The 14,500-nt window shown below is 35.7% G+C and overlaps 1 protein-coding gene across 1 annotated transcript in view; it reads left to right on the top strand.

Annotated features, from left to right (window-relative positions):
• LOC113049544 (androgen receptor) overlaps positions 1-14,500 on the top strand; it is a 64,887-nt gene that overhangs the window by 19,908 nt on the left and 30,479 nt on the right. Inside the window, exons 2-3 of the mRNA XM_026211971.1 lie at positions 2,430-2,581; positions 5,674-5,790. Of these exons, the coding sequence (XP_026067756.1) occupies positions 2,430-2,581; positions 5,674-5,790 (269 nt within the window). The remainder of the gene's footprint in view (positions 1-2,429; positions 2,582-5,673; positions 5,791-14,500) is intronic.

Raw genomic sequence — 14,500 nt, forward strand, 5'->3', positions numbered from 1 at the left:
TACATCAGATTTAGTTCAAAAACAACTGACAGTTGTGAATTAAATATGATTTTCAGTTACAATAATTAATCTTAAAATTCAACATCAATACCCTTCATTTTGTGGCATCAGTCAGGTTCCGGTCCTTGTCAGACTTGTGGATACAGTTCACTGGAGACTCGTTCTGAATGGATCATTTGAATCAGTGAGTTGTTGACTCATGAACAGCTGCAGTCAGATCAGTCCAATTCATGAATTAATCATTTGGTGTGATCTGTGAACCGATTTAACAGGTTCATTGAAAAGAATCAGTCCTTTCATGAATCGGACAACACTTTTGTGATTTCTTTATTTCAAAATAAGGAGTAATGATATGTTTTATGAAATGTAGTGGAGTAAATGGTATAATAATTATGTTTTGGAATGTAGTGAAGTAAAAGTTACTCAAAATAAAACTACTCCAGTAAAGTACAAATAATTAAAATATGAATCACAGCTGGAAAATGATTGGCGTACAAAACAAAATTCTAAAATGTCATACAGGTTTAGCACAATGTGAGGATTAATTAGGTGAACTATTCCTTTAATGTAAAATTTATTTATGGGCAAAACATGTCTATGTCTAAAATATGTTTTTATCTGAGATATGTTAAAATGGAAAAGAGTGTTGGAAGCAAAGGAATGACAAACACAAGCCTCACACTAGGTGAGGAAGCATGGGAAATAATCGTACACCTAACAACAGAGGCACAAATCATGGCAATAAATTTACTAAGCAAAGGTGAAGATAAACGCATGCTCCCCTTCTAGTATTTCATAAATGTGATTTGGGTGTTGTTAAGCTATCAAGTTATGGTGTATCTATAGTAGTGAGGAAGATTAAAGATCTTGTCAGTGGTAATAGTAAGTGAGAGCAAACCAACACCATCTGAGTCCCAGGTGAGAGTGTGTGTGGTGTGACTGCTCTGGCTCGGAACCTCAGTGCAACTGTATTTTTAGCCCAAGTGACCTTCTTAAACATGGCGATGCATGAGGTCAAAGCAATAGCTGCCATAATGCTGATAGTGAGAGACACCCAGACCCTGTGATTGATATAGCTTCTTTGGAAAGTGCCACAGCTGGCAGGTCAGTCGTGTAAGTGAAACAACCAAAACACATCCAAAGAATGCCAGGACTCCCATACAGCATAAGAGTGATTTTACCCATATCAAGGCCTAACTGGAATCTGCACAGATTTCTGGAAAATTCTAGTATTGTGATTTACAAAAGTTCCCACACGTTTAGTCATTATTTAATGATAAATTTAAAAAATATTATTAAATATCTATTTCCTGATTAAATTGAATGAAAAAATTGAACACTAGGGGACAACAAAGTTTTATAATGTAGATGTTTTTTTTTATATATATATATATTTCACATACCTAATGCAGACATGTTTTCAAGTTGAAATGAATGGTGGTTTTCTCGTTATTTATTTCCTGCCATTATTATTAGATGGCCATCTTTCCATTCTTTCATTCATCTACGGGGTTGATCATTAATTTGTCATCAAGCACACAGATCGTTAGACTCTCGGAAATATCATGAACCAGCAGCACCCAATCGTGTGTATGTAAGCAATAAAGAGGTGAAAACAAAGAGAAAATAGAAAACAAAGGTGACAAATGAGATTTCTTTTTTCCTTTTTTATGTAGGTCTGGACTGTAACAATGTATTGCCTGAGTTCTCTATTTCTTTATTTTAGTCTTTCTTTTACTAAAAGTTATTATAATATACAACATTTGACCACTTCTTCTTGACAGCCAAGAAAATATCAGAAATATGCCCTTGTCCTAATCGCAGTCATTTCGTTCACTTTTCCTACTGTGTGTGGGGACAGAATTGGCTGCCATCATCAGAATGGAATAATCATGCTGAATGACTCTCTTTAACTCAGAATCTTTCCATCATTCCTTAAAGAATGAAGCAGTTATTACCCTTTATTAGAGACCTGGCACTTGCATTAGGATAATGTCACCTCTACTTACCACCATCATTTGACCAATGACACACACAGGCACATGCACCAGCTTTCAACTGTGCATTGTCATAGGGAATGGTATCACTGCATGCTGGACCTGCAAACTTCTAATTTAGCAGCCTCACACTAGACAACTGATGTAAAACTTCAGAGAAATTCAGCTACAACCTACACTATTTTTATTCTGCTCATCTGAATGTACACATGCATGCCCATTACTCCTACATTTCTGTATTTGTTTGGATGAAAGCTGGTATGCATGATCTGTTCAAATTACTTATTATGTATCTCATATTTTCTTCACAATTGACATTACAGTGGAAGGACAAGTTCCATGTTTGTAGTATAATTGTTTTTTTTTCTGCAGATATAACAGAATGTCAGTGTTTTGTTATGCCATTAGTTTATGCTGTGTTTTTATGTTTAGGTTTGATGGAGGGAGGAGTGACATTTTCCCAATGGAGTTTTTCCTTCCTCCACAGAGGACGTGCCTAATTTGCTCTGATGAAGCATCTGGATGTCACTATGGAGCCCTCACTTGTGGAAGCTGCAAAGTGTTCTTTAAGAGAGCTGCTGAGGGTAATATAAATACACTCATTATAACAAAAGTCTGGCTTCGGATTGTATTAACGGCTAAATATATTCACCATGTGTGAGGAGGAAATGTATCACTTTAATTAAAACTTTAAAATGCAGCTATAAACTGTCATTAAAGATGCATTAAACGCTGCCATAGAACGAATATACTTTCTGACCAGTAAAGCTTTTATTGTTTTTAATCATATCACTTAAAATTGCAACAATTGGCACATCACACACAGGCATTCAGGAATTCAGTAAAAAAGAGAAAACAAAAAGTGAGCAAGTAGGCGACACTTTGTGTCTTAAGTATACAGAAATTAGGGACACATGCTTTCCCTATTATGCAAGCCAAAAGGACATAGAAATCTAATACTCACAAGCCTAGAAATTACAGACTTGGTTGTGAGATGTTTGAAGACCCGCCACAAACAATTAGGAATCAGTAGCTGGTTTTCCCCTGTGGGGCCAGTGTGAGCTAGGGCTTTCCAAGGGCAGGGCAGGGCTAATAACCTCAGACCCGTAGCACAGAGCCCAAAATCATGCTGTGTTTCCACCATTGGGCCAGAAGCTCTGCTGCATTTTATTAAAACCCACCGTTTACGTGCCTCTTTAGATAAACGTCATGCAACCCCATCATTTCCCCAACAAAGACAAGTTATCAGAAGAAATCTGTAATTATAACAAGATCACAAAATGAAAATGATAAAAGATTCTGTTTGTTTGCATATTTTGTTGTTTACTTAAGATTTAAATCCAGAAGCATCAATGTTTTACAAGTTTTACAGTAATAAGTGATACATTGATCATAATGAATTAATTTGTCAGGATTGAAAATAAGTCACACAGAGATAAAGTGGTATTTACTTTTATTTCACCGAAGAATGAGGACATACATATTCGTGTCTGTTTCTGTTTCACATTTAGAAAGAATGTTCATTTCTATACTTTTTCCATCTCAAACAGGTTATTTCAAACACTCACTTCTGTCGAAAAGTGAGTTCTGAGCTAAAATTATTTTAAAAGACTTAAATGCTACTGTTAGCTGTTAACTATATGAAATCATCTGTGGTGCTGATGACCTCCAGATGTGGAGAAACTCCACCTTTGTTCATAACCACTTCTCAAGCCTGAGCCGCCTCGTTTTAGCCCAAGGTTTTTGGTGGGGCAAAAAACCCTGGCCGTTGGCCCCGCGGAAGCCCTGACAGGGCACGATTAAGCCCTGGAAGTGACAGTGGAAACATGACTGGCCCTGGCACGCGCTAGCATGCTTGCTTTTGGCCTGAAAGTGGAAACGCTAGTGGGACCCAAATGCTTAGCTCAAAGTGCCCTAAGCATAGATTTCAGCATTATTCATGTCTCTTATTCATTTTCTCATTCTCATACCAAACTTGTATGACCATTTTTCTTTTTTCTATTAGGCAGAATGTGCAAGATGATCTGTTCTCTTTGATAAAAGTGGGTGGGGACCAGGCCAGGGAGAGTTTCTATTGGTCATTTTCAATGTATAAAAAAAAGCAGGCCTTGAAATTCTATTTGATATCTTCATAGAAAACTTTTTGTGTTCAGAAAACTTTTTTCTGTAGGCCCACGTGACACTGAAGACTGGAGTAATGCCTGCTGAAAATTCAGTGTACAGTCAAGTATTAAAACATGTAAAAAAAAAAAAAAACAGGATATTTGCTTAGAAATTGCTAACGCTTGTGTTAAGATGAACCTGTAATCAGAGTTCCCACCTGATGATCTGTAGTCCCAATTCTTTTAAAATGAACTATTTGTGCTATATTCCATGTGTGCTTTTTGCAAAATAAAAAAAAAATCCAAAAATCATTAAGATGCATACAAACGAGTGCCAATCCTGCTTTTCTTCACTTGAAGTAATTACAGGTACCTTTTACACCCAAACTTTTGAATGGTAGTTTATGTTAGGTTTGCAACATGAGGATCAGTAAATGAATACAGACTATGAGGTGAGGGTAGACTGAATATACACATTATATACAAATATATGAACTATATATATGCTATATATAAGAAATGACATAAGTGATAATTTTAGGATCTGTATAAGTGTGCAAAGTTAACCCATGTTCACCCTTCAAATAAATGTTCAAATTAAAAATATAATACACTCTTCTGATAAAGTCATTACCTTTTTGCTTTGAACATCCACAGATTGTGGAACTAAACAATTTATCAAAGTTAAGAGGAGTTAAAAGATCTTGCCCTACAGCCAACAATGAACTTCAGTTTAATCAAATACAGAAATAGCGCACTATTATACCATTTCAACCGTCATTAATGGAGACCTGGAACAGTATACTAAATGGAGCAGTCTTATTGTTTTTTATGAATAATTGTAGACAGATGTGTAAGGTTAGAGAAGTCTTTCTGAATTTGTTCAAAGGTGACATCATTTCTTGCACAACTTAGCATCGCCACTTTCTAAGAAGAGTCGCTCTTTTCAAACAGGTGTCCTGTGCGCTGACGAAAGATTTATAAATAACACATCTCAGCTGTGTAAAAAGATAACCTGCAAGATCTGATTACAGTTTGTACATTTGTTTGGCATTATGTCAAATCTGATTGTCATGGTGTGTATTTTTTTATAAATTAAGTTAATAAGTTAATTGCATTGCTTTTGCACTCAATTTAATGTTGATTAGATTTTACTTCTGTTTTATTCTTAGATCTTGTTAATTTTATGTAGGTCTCGCAGTGGATGTCTGTGACATGTCATTGTAATTTTATGTCAGACATGACTGCAGCAGTTTCTCTGTATTCCTGATTAAAACACACACACACACACACACACCGTGGAACCTCTTTTCAAATCTCACTCTGCAGTTTTCATTTGGCTGTCCCCAGGTGCCCAGAGTGAGGGCTGCGACTGGCTAGTCATGTAACAGCTCCCTCTAATTGGAGCATTCTGCGTGTGTATGTGTGTGTGTGTGTGTTCTCCATTTTTATTCTGATCTACATTTTATCTTGGTGTAAAAATTATACATCTTACATCCAGATACAGAGCTTTACTTTGGCTGCCAACTGACCAAAAGTTTAAACTTCTGAAAAACATCTGCTTCTTCTTCTAGGGAAGCAGAAGTATCTCTGCGCTAGCAGGAATGACTGCACCATAGATAAACTGAGGAGGAAGAACTGCCCATCCTGCCGTCTGAGGAAGTGTTTCGAGGCTGGGATGACCCTGGGAGGTAAATTGTGTGCTTCCATATGTGCTCTACTCTGATGTGCTATATAGTGACTAATAGTTCACCCAAATATGTTGCCCTTCATGTACTCTTATGTAATTCCAAATTATAGGTAACTAAAACCAGATTTGTTGTTTTTTAATTGAAAAAAAAAAATATAATTTTCATATTACAACAATTAATAAATACTTTTTATATTAAAGTAATTTCATTAATTAATTAAAATGTTTTTTTTTTTCATTTAGTTTTACATGATGTACTAAAATAAATAAAATTAAAACTCAAATAAAAATGAATAAAAACTTATTTAGACATATTTTGAAACGAAAAACTAATCAAAATGACAAAAAACACTAAAACCTTCCCCAAAAAATTATATATAAGAACTATAGTAATATCTCAACGATACTTAAATAACTTTGGGTCTGAGTCTTTATCATTGTATTTTTCTTTTTTCTGTGGAACAAGAAGAAAGATTTAAGAATCCTCGCTCATGTCTTTTACATTTCAGTTCACTGTCTCTTCAGTCTTACAGTTCATTATGACCACTGAAAAAAAGTTTTGCACTTTTGTCCAGGTCTTTTGAAGGCATACTACTTTTTTGTGTGAGGAACAGGTCAAAACTTTAAATCACTATTCTTCTCCCTCCAGTGGGTAGAGAACTGCTGTGAATCATCCAGTAGTGAACCGAATCAGTCAAATTTGTGAACGAATCATTCAATTTGATTTGTGAACCTCACAGTCACTCAGATCAATCATGGAAAAGAACTGACTCAAAAGAATAATTTGTTCACAAAATGACCTCAAATAACATCAGCAGAGAAAGTGGACTTACATTTCAATAATGACATTGTTGGGTGAACTATTTCTTCACAGCCCAGACATAGTGATGAGAGGTTTTCTGGCTCAATCACTGCAAGGATCAAGTTATCTTAAGTAACCCTAGGTTGTCCTTTTAAGTTATGGAAACAAATTTCACTGTTTCTGGTCATTTGGTAATGCATAAAGTTTTGTTTTATGTGATATGACGGATGGCTTAAATTACATAAATCACTGTTATGATTTATACAGGAAGGAAATTACAAAGATAATTTACATTTGAAAATTTGAGTATTGATCAACCTAAAAAGCCCTCACCGTGGCTGATTTTTGTGTAAAAGGGCCAAAATGAACTTTTCACAGCACCTGCCATTTGTCATTGAATTGAGAAAAATGACTATAAATATTCTCAAAGGCCATGAAAATGCATTTTTAACTAATTTTATTGAACTGATACATTTTTGTCCATATTACAAAAGAGTTATTAAGCATTTTTCTCTTGCAATTTATTGACAGACAATGCAAATGACTGTATTATATTTCCATTTTGGCACCTTGCAGGAATAAGAAATAAAGAAATAAAAATTAGATAAGATTAGATTCAACTTTATTGTCATTGCACATGTGGGTACAAGGCAACGAAATACATTAAGGCAACGAAATACAAAATAAAGGTACAAACATTGTCACTGGGGTAGGCCTACCGCGATAGTTTATAAATCAATTAATTGCACAATAAAATAAAATTAGCTCGATAATTTTTTTGGCCGCAACAACTTCCTTATTAAATTTTTACTTAAAAAAAATGTCATAATGTGGGGTTAGTCTAGAGCGCAGACTGTGGACAGAGAATTAAGAAATAATTTCTGGCTAGAATGACCTGCTTTGGGAAGTGCCTTTCATTTGCTTGTGGATGTTTGCGTTTGCGATGTTTTGCACACACACAAACACAGGGGCCATTCACATGTTGTGCCTAAAAACGCGCGGAAAACGCTAGGCGCTAGGTATTATGAGTGTGCATTGAAATAACGAACTTGAGTGCCCAAAACACATGATATGTAATGTAACACATGAATGTAAACTGTCAATATGAGCATCCATAACTGGCATATAAAAATAATATCACATACAAACATACAAAATGTATTAGTTTTAAGCCACACGAAGTCAACATGTTGGTATTTCTTGCTCAGAATCTGCCATAAAATAAGATTAAAGTTTATTGATCTTTGAAAAAGTGTACCTGCGTAATTATGCCATTATCATTATATTAGTTGAAACTGGTCTTAGAACGACAATATTATCATTTATCGCGATAATTTCTTAGACAATGTTTCGTCCAGAAAAATGTATCATGACAGGCCTACACTGGGGTGGTACCTTTACAAAAGTTACACTTTTGTACCTATTAGATTCTAACATGTACACTTTAAGCACTAATATGTACCTTTAATGTACCAAAATTGACCCTTTAGGTACAAATATGGACCTTTTGAAAAGGTACCGCCCCAGTGACAGCTATTGTAGTGTAATTCACCCAAAAATGAAAATTATGTTATCGTTTATTCACCCTCAGGCTGTTCCAAACCTGTATGGATTTGTTTTATGAGTCTCTGTTGAACATAAAATATGATATTTTGAAGAATGTGGGTAACCAAGCAGTTGCTGGTCCTAATAGACTTCCATAGTATGGAAAGAAAAAAGTTTTCAATGGGGACCAGAAACTGTTCTTCAAAATATCTTCTTTTGAGTTCAGCAGAAGAAAGAAATCCATCCAGAATTTTCATTTTTGGATGAATTAATATGAGAAATATCCTATGTATCCTACCACATGCAGTTCCAGGCAAATGTAAGAAGGTAAACTGTCCACTAAGGATACACAAGTTGCAAAAGATTATTTTGGACATGGATTGTATTTCTTTGGTTTAAATCGCTCCTGTGGCTTCCATCAGCGTGAGTCATGCAATCATTCTTACACTTCCGCTTAAACCATGTATTGCATCGATGCCCCTAATAAAGTTGCCTGCCAGTTGAAGAGTAACTCACCAGAACCAATGTTTACAAGGATATGGCTGTCGGAGAGTGCTGATTTTGTTTGTGTATGAAGCTCTGAATCTTTAGATAAATTGAGTTGTCATGGTAATGCAGCTTGATGGCAGCTGAGCCATTTTAAAGACTGCTTTGAGAGAGAAAGAGGGAATGCATGTGGGGGGTGTCTTCAGGTCATCTGTGGGGAACTCCTTTCCTGAAGTAGTGCATGATCTCTCCCTCTAGGACACTCTGATGAATTATTGATGAATAATTAAGGGTTTATCTCTCTGGTCTACATTAAGAGGTCTCCCTCCTTTCGTCTCTCCAAAGGGCTTTCACTAATTGAATAAATTTGCACAGCAATAGATAATGGAACAGAATTGTTTATTGTATGCTGCTTTTATCACTTAAATTACAGGATACTTATTCTTCATTCAGTTTGTTTTATAACTTTTTTTTTTTTGAGACTGTTTTCAGTAGGTCACTGGGTAACGAGTTGCAATCAGCTTGATTGTAATCACTGATCCTCTTTTAGTTTTTCTGTCTCATTCTTGAATGGATTAAATTAACTCCAACTCCAATCCACTATTAATAAACTAATTAAACTGTAATTCAAAGAATATTTCATTAGTACTGCTTGAGCACAAATTACAACTTTAAAAGTACAACTTCATTGATACTCAAGAAGGCAAAACATTGGATGGTCGAAGTAATCTGTATTTATTTAGTCTTCTGCAGATTATGACTTAAGAAGCTTCCCAAAGAACAGACCTAAATGAATGAGAAAGGTTTAAATAAAAGTGTGAAAATAGGAATCTTAAAATCAGACATTGATGAAAAGATGAAAGATGTCTGGACAACATGAAAGATGTCGGAGAACCAAAGAATTTGCAGTTCCTGGAGGAGTTTTCTGAAGAACAGTGGGCAGTTTAAAAGCAACTAACAATATATCCCAAAATAATAAAAAAGTCTGAGCAGTCTCAACTAAAAGAAATGTGCACTTATTGATGTTAAAATATGTCAGTGCCCTTGTGTGGCCACGACTGTGTGCATATATGTACACACTACCATTCAAAAGTTTGGGGTGATTTGATTAAATTTTTTTCGTGTTGATTAATGATTTGGTGTTAAGAAAGATTCCTTATAATTACCAATATATGTAGTTATTTTGAGATATATTGAGAATAATTTATAGCTCTATAAGCTGTGCAAAATACAGTTCTTAACTGTAATTTTGTTACAGCAGTATTCAATAGCAGACAAATTACTCATTAATAAAAAAAAAATCCATGTGGTCAGGAAAGTACAGAGGTCAAAATTAAGTTGAGGGTTTCTGTGACAGAACTTTGCTTTTTTTCCCCCATGCAACTATAGACAGCATCACCTTGACCTTAATAAATTATGTATAATTGCTATTATCTAGAACATCCACTGGCATATATGTTATAAAATCAGAGTTTTAAGATGCAGGCTTGTTGCAATTACATCAAAATTTGAATAATAATCTGAGCAAATGCCGGTCCGAATTATTCCTCAGGTGTGCTTTATTCTGAAGTAATGCATGGCTTTTAGGTAATCAAGTAGTAAGTTCCTGAGCAGATAGGTGCACTCCTTGACTTGCACTTATTATATTTAGGCAGCTGATATAGGGCAGCATTACAGCACACTGAGGTTGTTTTCTTTGATTGCTGAGGAGGTGGCGGCACAGTAAGGGATCTAAATGAGGAGGAGACATCCAGTTTCAATTGGACACTGACTCTGAATGCACCCATCTGAAGTTATTATTGAGCACATGCTGAACAGGAGACAGAACGAGAGCATGTATTATACTATGATCAGTCAAATCTGTAACAACTTCCATCAGCGTCTAAATTACAGGAATAAGAGATAGAACTGAGATAGAGTGTGTGAGAGAGACTATAAAGTTTGGCAGAAAATATGATAGATGTGTGGTATTTCCAAAGGAACTGAAAGAAAAAAAAATGACAGGATGGGGAGGATTAGGAGAGCGGTCTCTCTCTGAATAGAGAAAAGAGAGGAGAAAGAGTGTTATCAGCACATTATAGAATTATGGCACTTTTGCTCCTCTAGACCCTCTCTGGCAGCTGGAGGCCATATTAACAGCATCTCAACACCTCTCACACTGCTGTCTCACACACACACACACACACACACACACACACACACACACACGCATACACACTGTTACACAGTCCTCTGCTCCTCGGTAAGATCGTCAGGGGTCTAGGTGAAAATTGAATATGTGATGAAAGTCATTGGGCATACAAGAGGAAAGAAGGAAGGGAAAAAGAGGGTAAAACACCATGGGAGAGAGATGCAGAAAGAGAGAGTGGAAGATGGATTAGAAACACGGACAAAGAGGTTCAGTAATGAAAAGTTCAGACTCATTATATATGATTAACCTGCAAACTAGGTACATGAAAACATGTAGAGATACTACACATTTTTAGACTTCTAGCCTGAAAGCTACAATTTAACATCCAAATGTCCATGTTCACCTTTTTGGACTTTAAGGAATATTTACAAAGTATATTCTGCAAGGACAAATGTGATGCTTGTGTTAAGTGTTGTTTTACACAGGCAATGTCTGCTGCTATATCACCTTTCCTTCTGGGTATGGATTTATTTTTCATATTTCTAAACCATCTGCCACTCTCTTTTGGTGTATTTCTGCCCCATGGTGTTTTCCCCTCTTTTACTCCTCCTTCTTTAGTGTGAGGAGTCACTGTCTAATTTGGGTATATTATGTCAGCTAAGAGTAAAATCAGTAAAAAATGCTTGACGTAGGCTTGTACCTTGTACAGTAGGTCAGATCGATTTGCTGATCATTGATTAGTTGCATGGTACCTTCTATGAATAAGGTACAAAACAGGGTTTTTAAAAAATGCTTTAAAAGTGATAAACCTAATCTTTCTTTACTGTTCAGCTCAGGTCAAACCAAACTTTACATAAGCTGCTTTGATATCTTGTCAGTTTATGAGACTCAGAATGTGAGACATGTTTATATTTATAGTTGAGAAATGAACTGGGATTTACTTTTTGGCTCGATGAATGTCAAAACAGCAATATTTCTTTAAATGACTTCTGTTTTAGCAGACTAGAGCTGTTACACTGCTCTATTTCAGTGTTAAATCATTACTTCATTTGAACAAAAGAAACAAAATCAAATATTGGAGTTATGTCAAATTTAGTGGCCTGGTTCTGCTAACCTTTCATTCAAATACTGATTTAAATTTAGCACATATTGTCTTCATCGATTTGAACAGGTTTCTGCAAGTCTGTGAGATGCATAAATGTAATGTTAACATAAGCATTACATTGTAAATGTGAAGCTCATCCTTCCTTTGGGAAAGCCTATAAAACCATAGCTTCCCACTGTTGCCAATAAGACTGTACTGATTTAAAATAAATAAATCAAGGATTGGGGAAATTCAAATGAAGTGATCCTTGGATCTGCCTGTTCAAAGAGATTGCTGACAAATGGAAAGAACCTTACATTCAAAACAAATCGTAGCAAAAGATGAAATTCCACTGAAATCCGAGGCAGAAGAAGTATTTAGTCAAGAAGAAAGTATGATTTCTTACCTTAAAAGGAGTAGAAATTAGCTGAGTGAAACTTTGTGAAACTCTGTGAGCTTAGACTCTTAATCAAGATTGACAGATACAAGAACAGCTTCTGAAAAAGGTACTTCTGTGCCTGTGGTGCAGATTAAAATCGGACCTTCCCATGAAATATGTTTAAATTAAGGCAAATGCATTTCTATTCAAGTATGTAGCTAAACATACAACAAGCCTAGACTACATAACTAAACTGTTTAGCTAGTAAAGATAACATATAACATATTTACACACTTGAGAGTATATATTTTTTTATTTCTTTCTAAACTGATAAGTTACTCAATACTCTTTATCATCTTGCAAATATCTATGCCAGGCTTTCGATTTTGAATTCTGACTTTACTGAAGGGATTGCTTGGCAAAATCACGGCTGAAGGGATTTTTCTGATTTGGTAATGTAAATGTGGGGAATGTGGAGTGGATTTAACATCAAGACTGCCCACGAGCTCTCCCACGAGCTGTCCCAGTGCAGAGCAGGGGAAAGATTTCACTCTGTCGCTTTGTTCCAAGCAAAGGGGACGTCCCAGGGCTTGAGGGGTGTAGTGACACTGGGTGTAACTAAAAATGTGACATTGTCTGCTGAGGTCCGTTTGGGGAGTTACGGAACAGCCTAGCTTGGCGATCTCACATTGCATAATTTTATTAACTGCTTATCCCCTGAACTGCATCTTTCTTTACCACGCTATGAAGCACATATCCTGCCGTGCAGTCCATTTCACTGGTTAAGGTTAGGGTCAGGTGTGGGGTAGGTTTAGAGGTTAGCAATTTTGTAGCATAGAATTTGAAATCAACACTGTGATTAGCACAACCAATAAAATCTTTAAAATCAGCTGTGGGCTGAGTTTGCGCTTGAAGTGGATTGGGAGAAAAATTGCACATATATTGGACACATTTGATCAGATGCAACTACACTCACAATTTAAGAGATACATTATTTGAATACTCGAAACAGAAGGATTTAACTGCTTTTATTGTTTCAATGTGATTAATAAACACACAACAATGACAATATATGGTTTATCTGAGTTTGTCTTACCATTTTCATTATAATAAAGTATATAATAATGCAATGCTAATCGACATAGACTTTATCATAGATCAACGCTAAGGATTGTTCTTTCTACTGGCCCAGTTGATTTTTTAGCATCGACAAGGTGGGCTCGGACCCAACACTGTTGTCCCTACTAAGAGAGCTTCCTGTGATGATTATGTATCATATGTTCTCTCAGTTGGGTCATTTTGCAAATTGTTTGCAGCAATATCTTAATTGACATTAGTTATTCACTCTAGTGGACTCTAGAGGACCTGCAGAGTCGAACTGTGATCTTAGTAACTCTCCTGGGTGAATCCTTCTTGGTATTGAGTCAGCAGCCTTCGAGTTAGTAGCCCACATCCGTAACCATTAGGCCCCATCCAAGTATATTAATGTATCCTAAGCTAGTGGTAGTGATTGCTTAATGCTCTATTATTTAAGACATGCTTTTTGCTACTGTAAGGGTGGAGGTTGTATCCTGCTGTGAGTATTTCCGTATCTATCAAAAGTATTTCCTTGTATTTGAGCTTGAAATAAAGATGCTATACCTCAGGCACAGAAGACAGTAGAATGCTTTATTTGTTTTACATGCCTTTCCAAATGGTGATCATGATTTCAACATGCTCAACAAGTACAACATGCTCCTGGATCAACATCCTTGATGATCCTGGAACAAAATTTCAATTAACGAATCAGAATCGAGGGATAACCTTTCAGGAAATATCTGTTTTAGGCTTACGATAAAGGATAGGTGCTTCTACACCCTTGTTCATTTCAAACACTGATTTTAGGAATAAATTATGCACTGTAAAAAGTAATACCTAGATCAAACTTATAAAAAGTGAGGCAAGTGGCTGCATTGGATGTTTTAAGTTGAGTCAACTTGCAGCCTTTTTCAAGTATAATAAACTCTGTAAAATTACTTAATTCAAACACAACAAAATCAAGTTGAGTTAACTAATAAGTGCTATATTAGTCAGTTAGATAAACCTAATGTTCTTGGTATATGTAACGTATTTATGTGTTGCTACAAGTAACCTGTACTCATTTTAGTTAGGTTTTATGAACTTTATGCTCATAGTAAATTTAACCTAATCAAGTGTGAATAAACATTTTAATTAAGTCCTGGCTATTACCTCAGAAAATACATCTAAATGTCTATATTCTAAGCAGTACAGTAAATCACTTTAC

This window comes from Carassius auratus, chromosome 30 (assembly GCF_003368295.1).
Source record: "Carassius auratus strain Wakin chromosome 30, ASM336829v1, whole genome shotgun sequence".
Taxonomy (NCBI): Eukaryota; Metazoa; Chordata; class Actinopteri; order Cypriniformes; family Cyprinidae; genus Carassius; species Carassius auratus.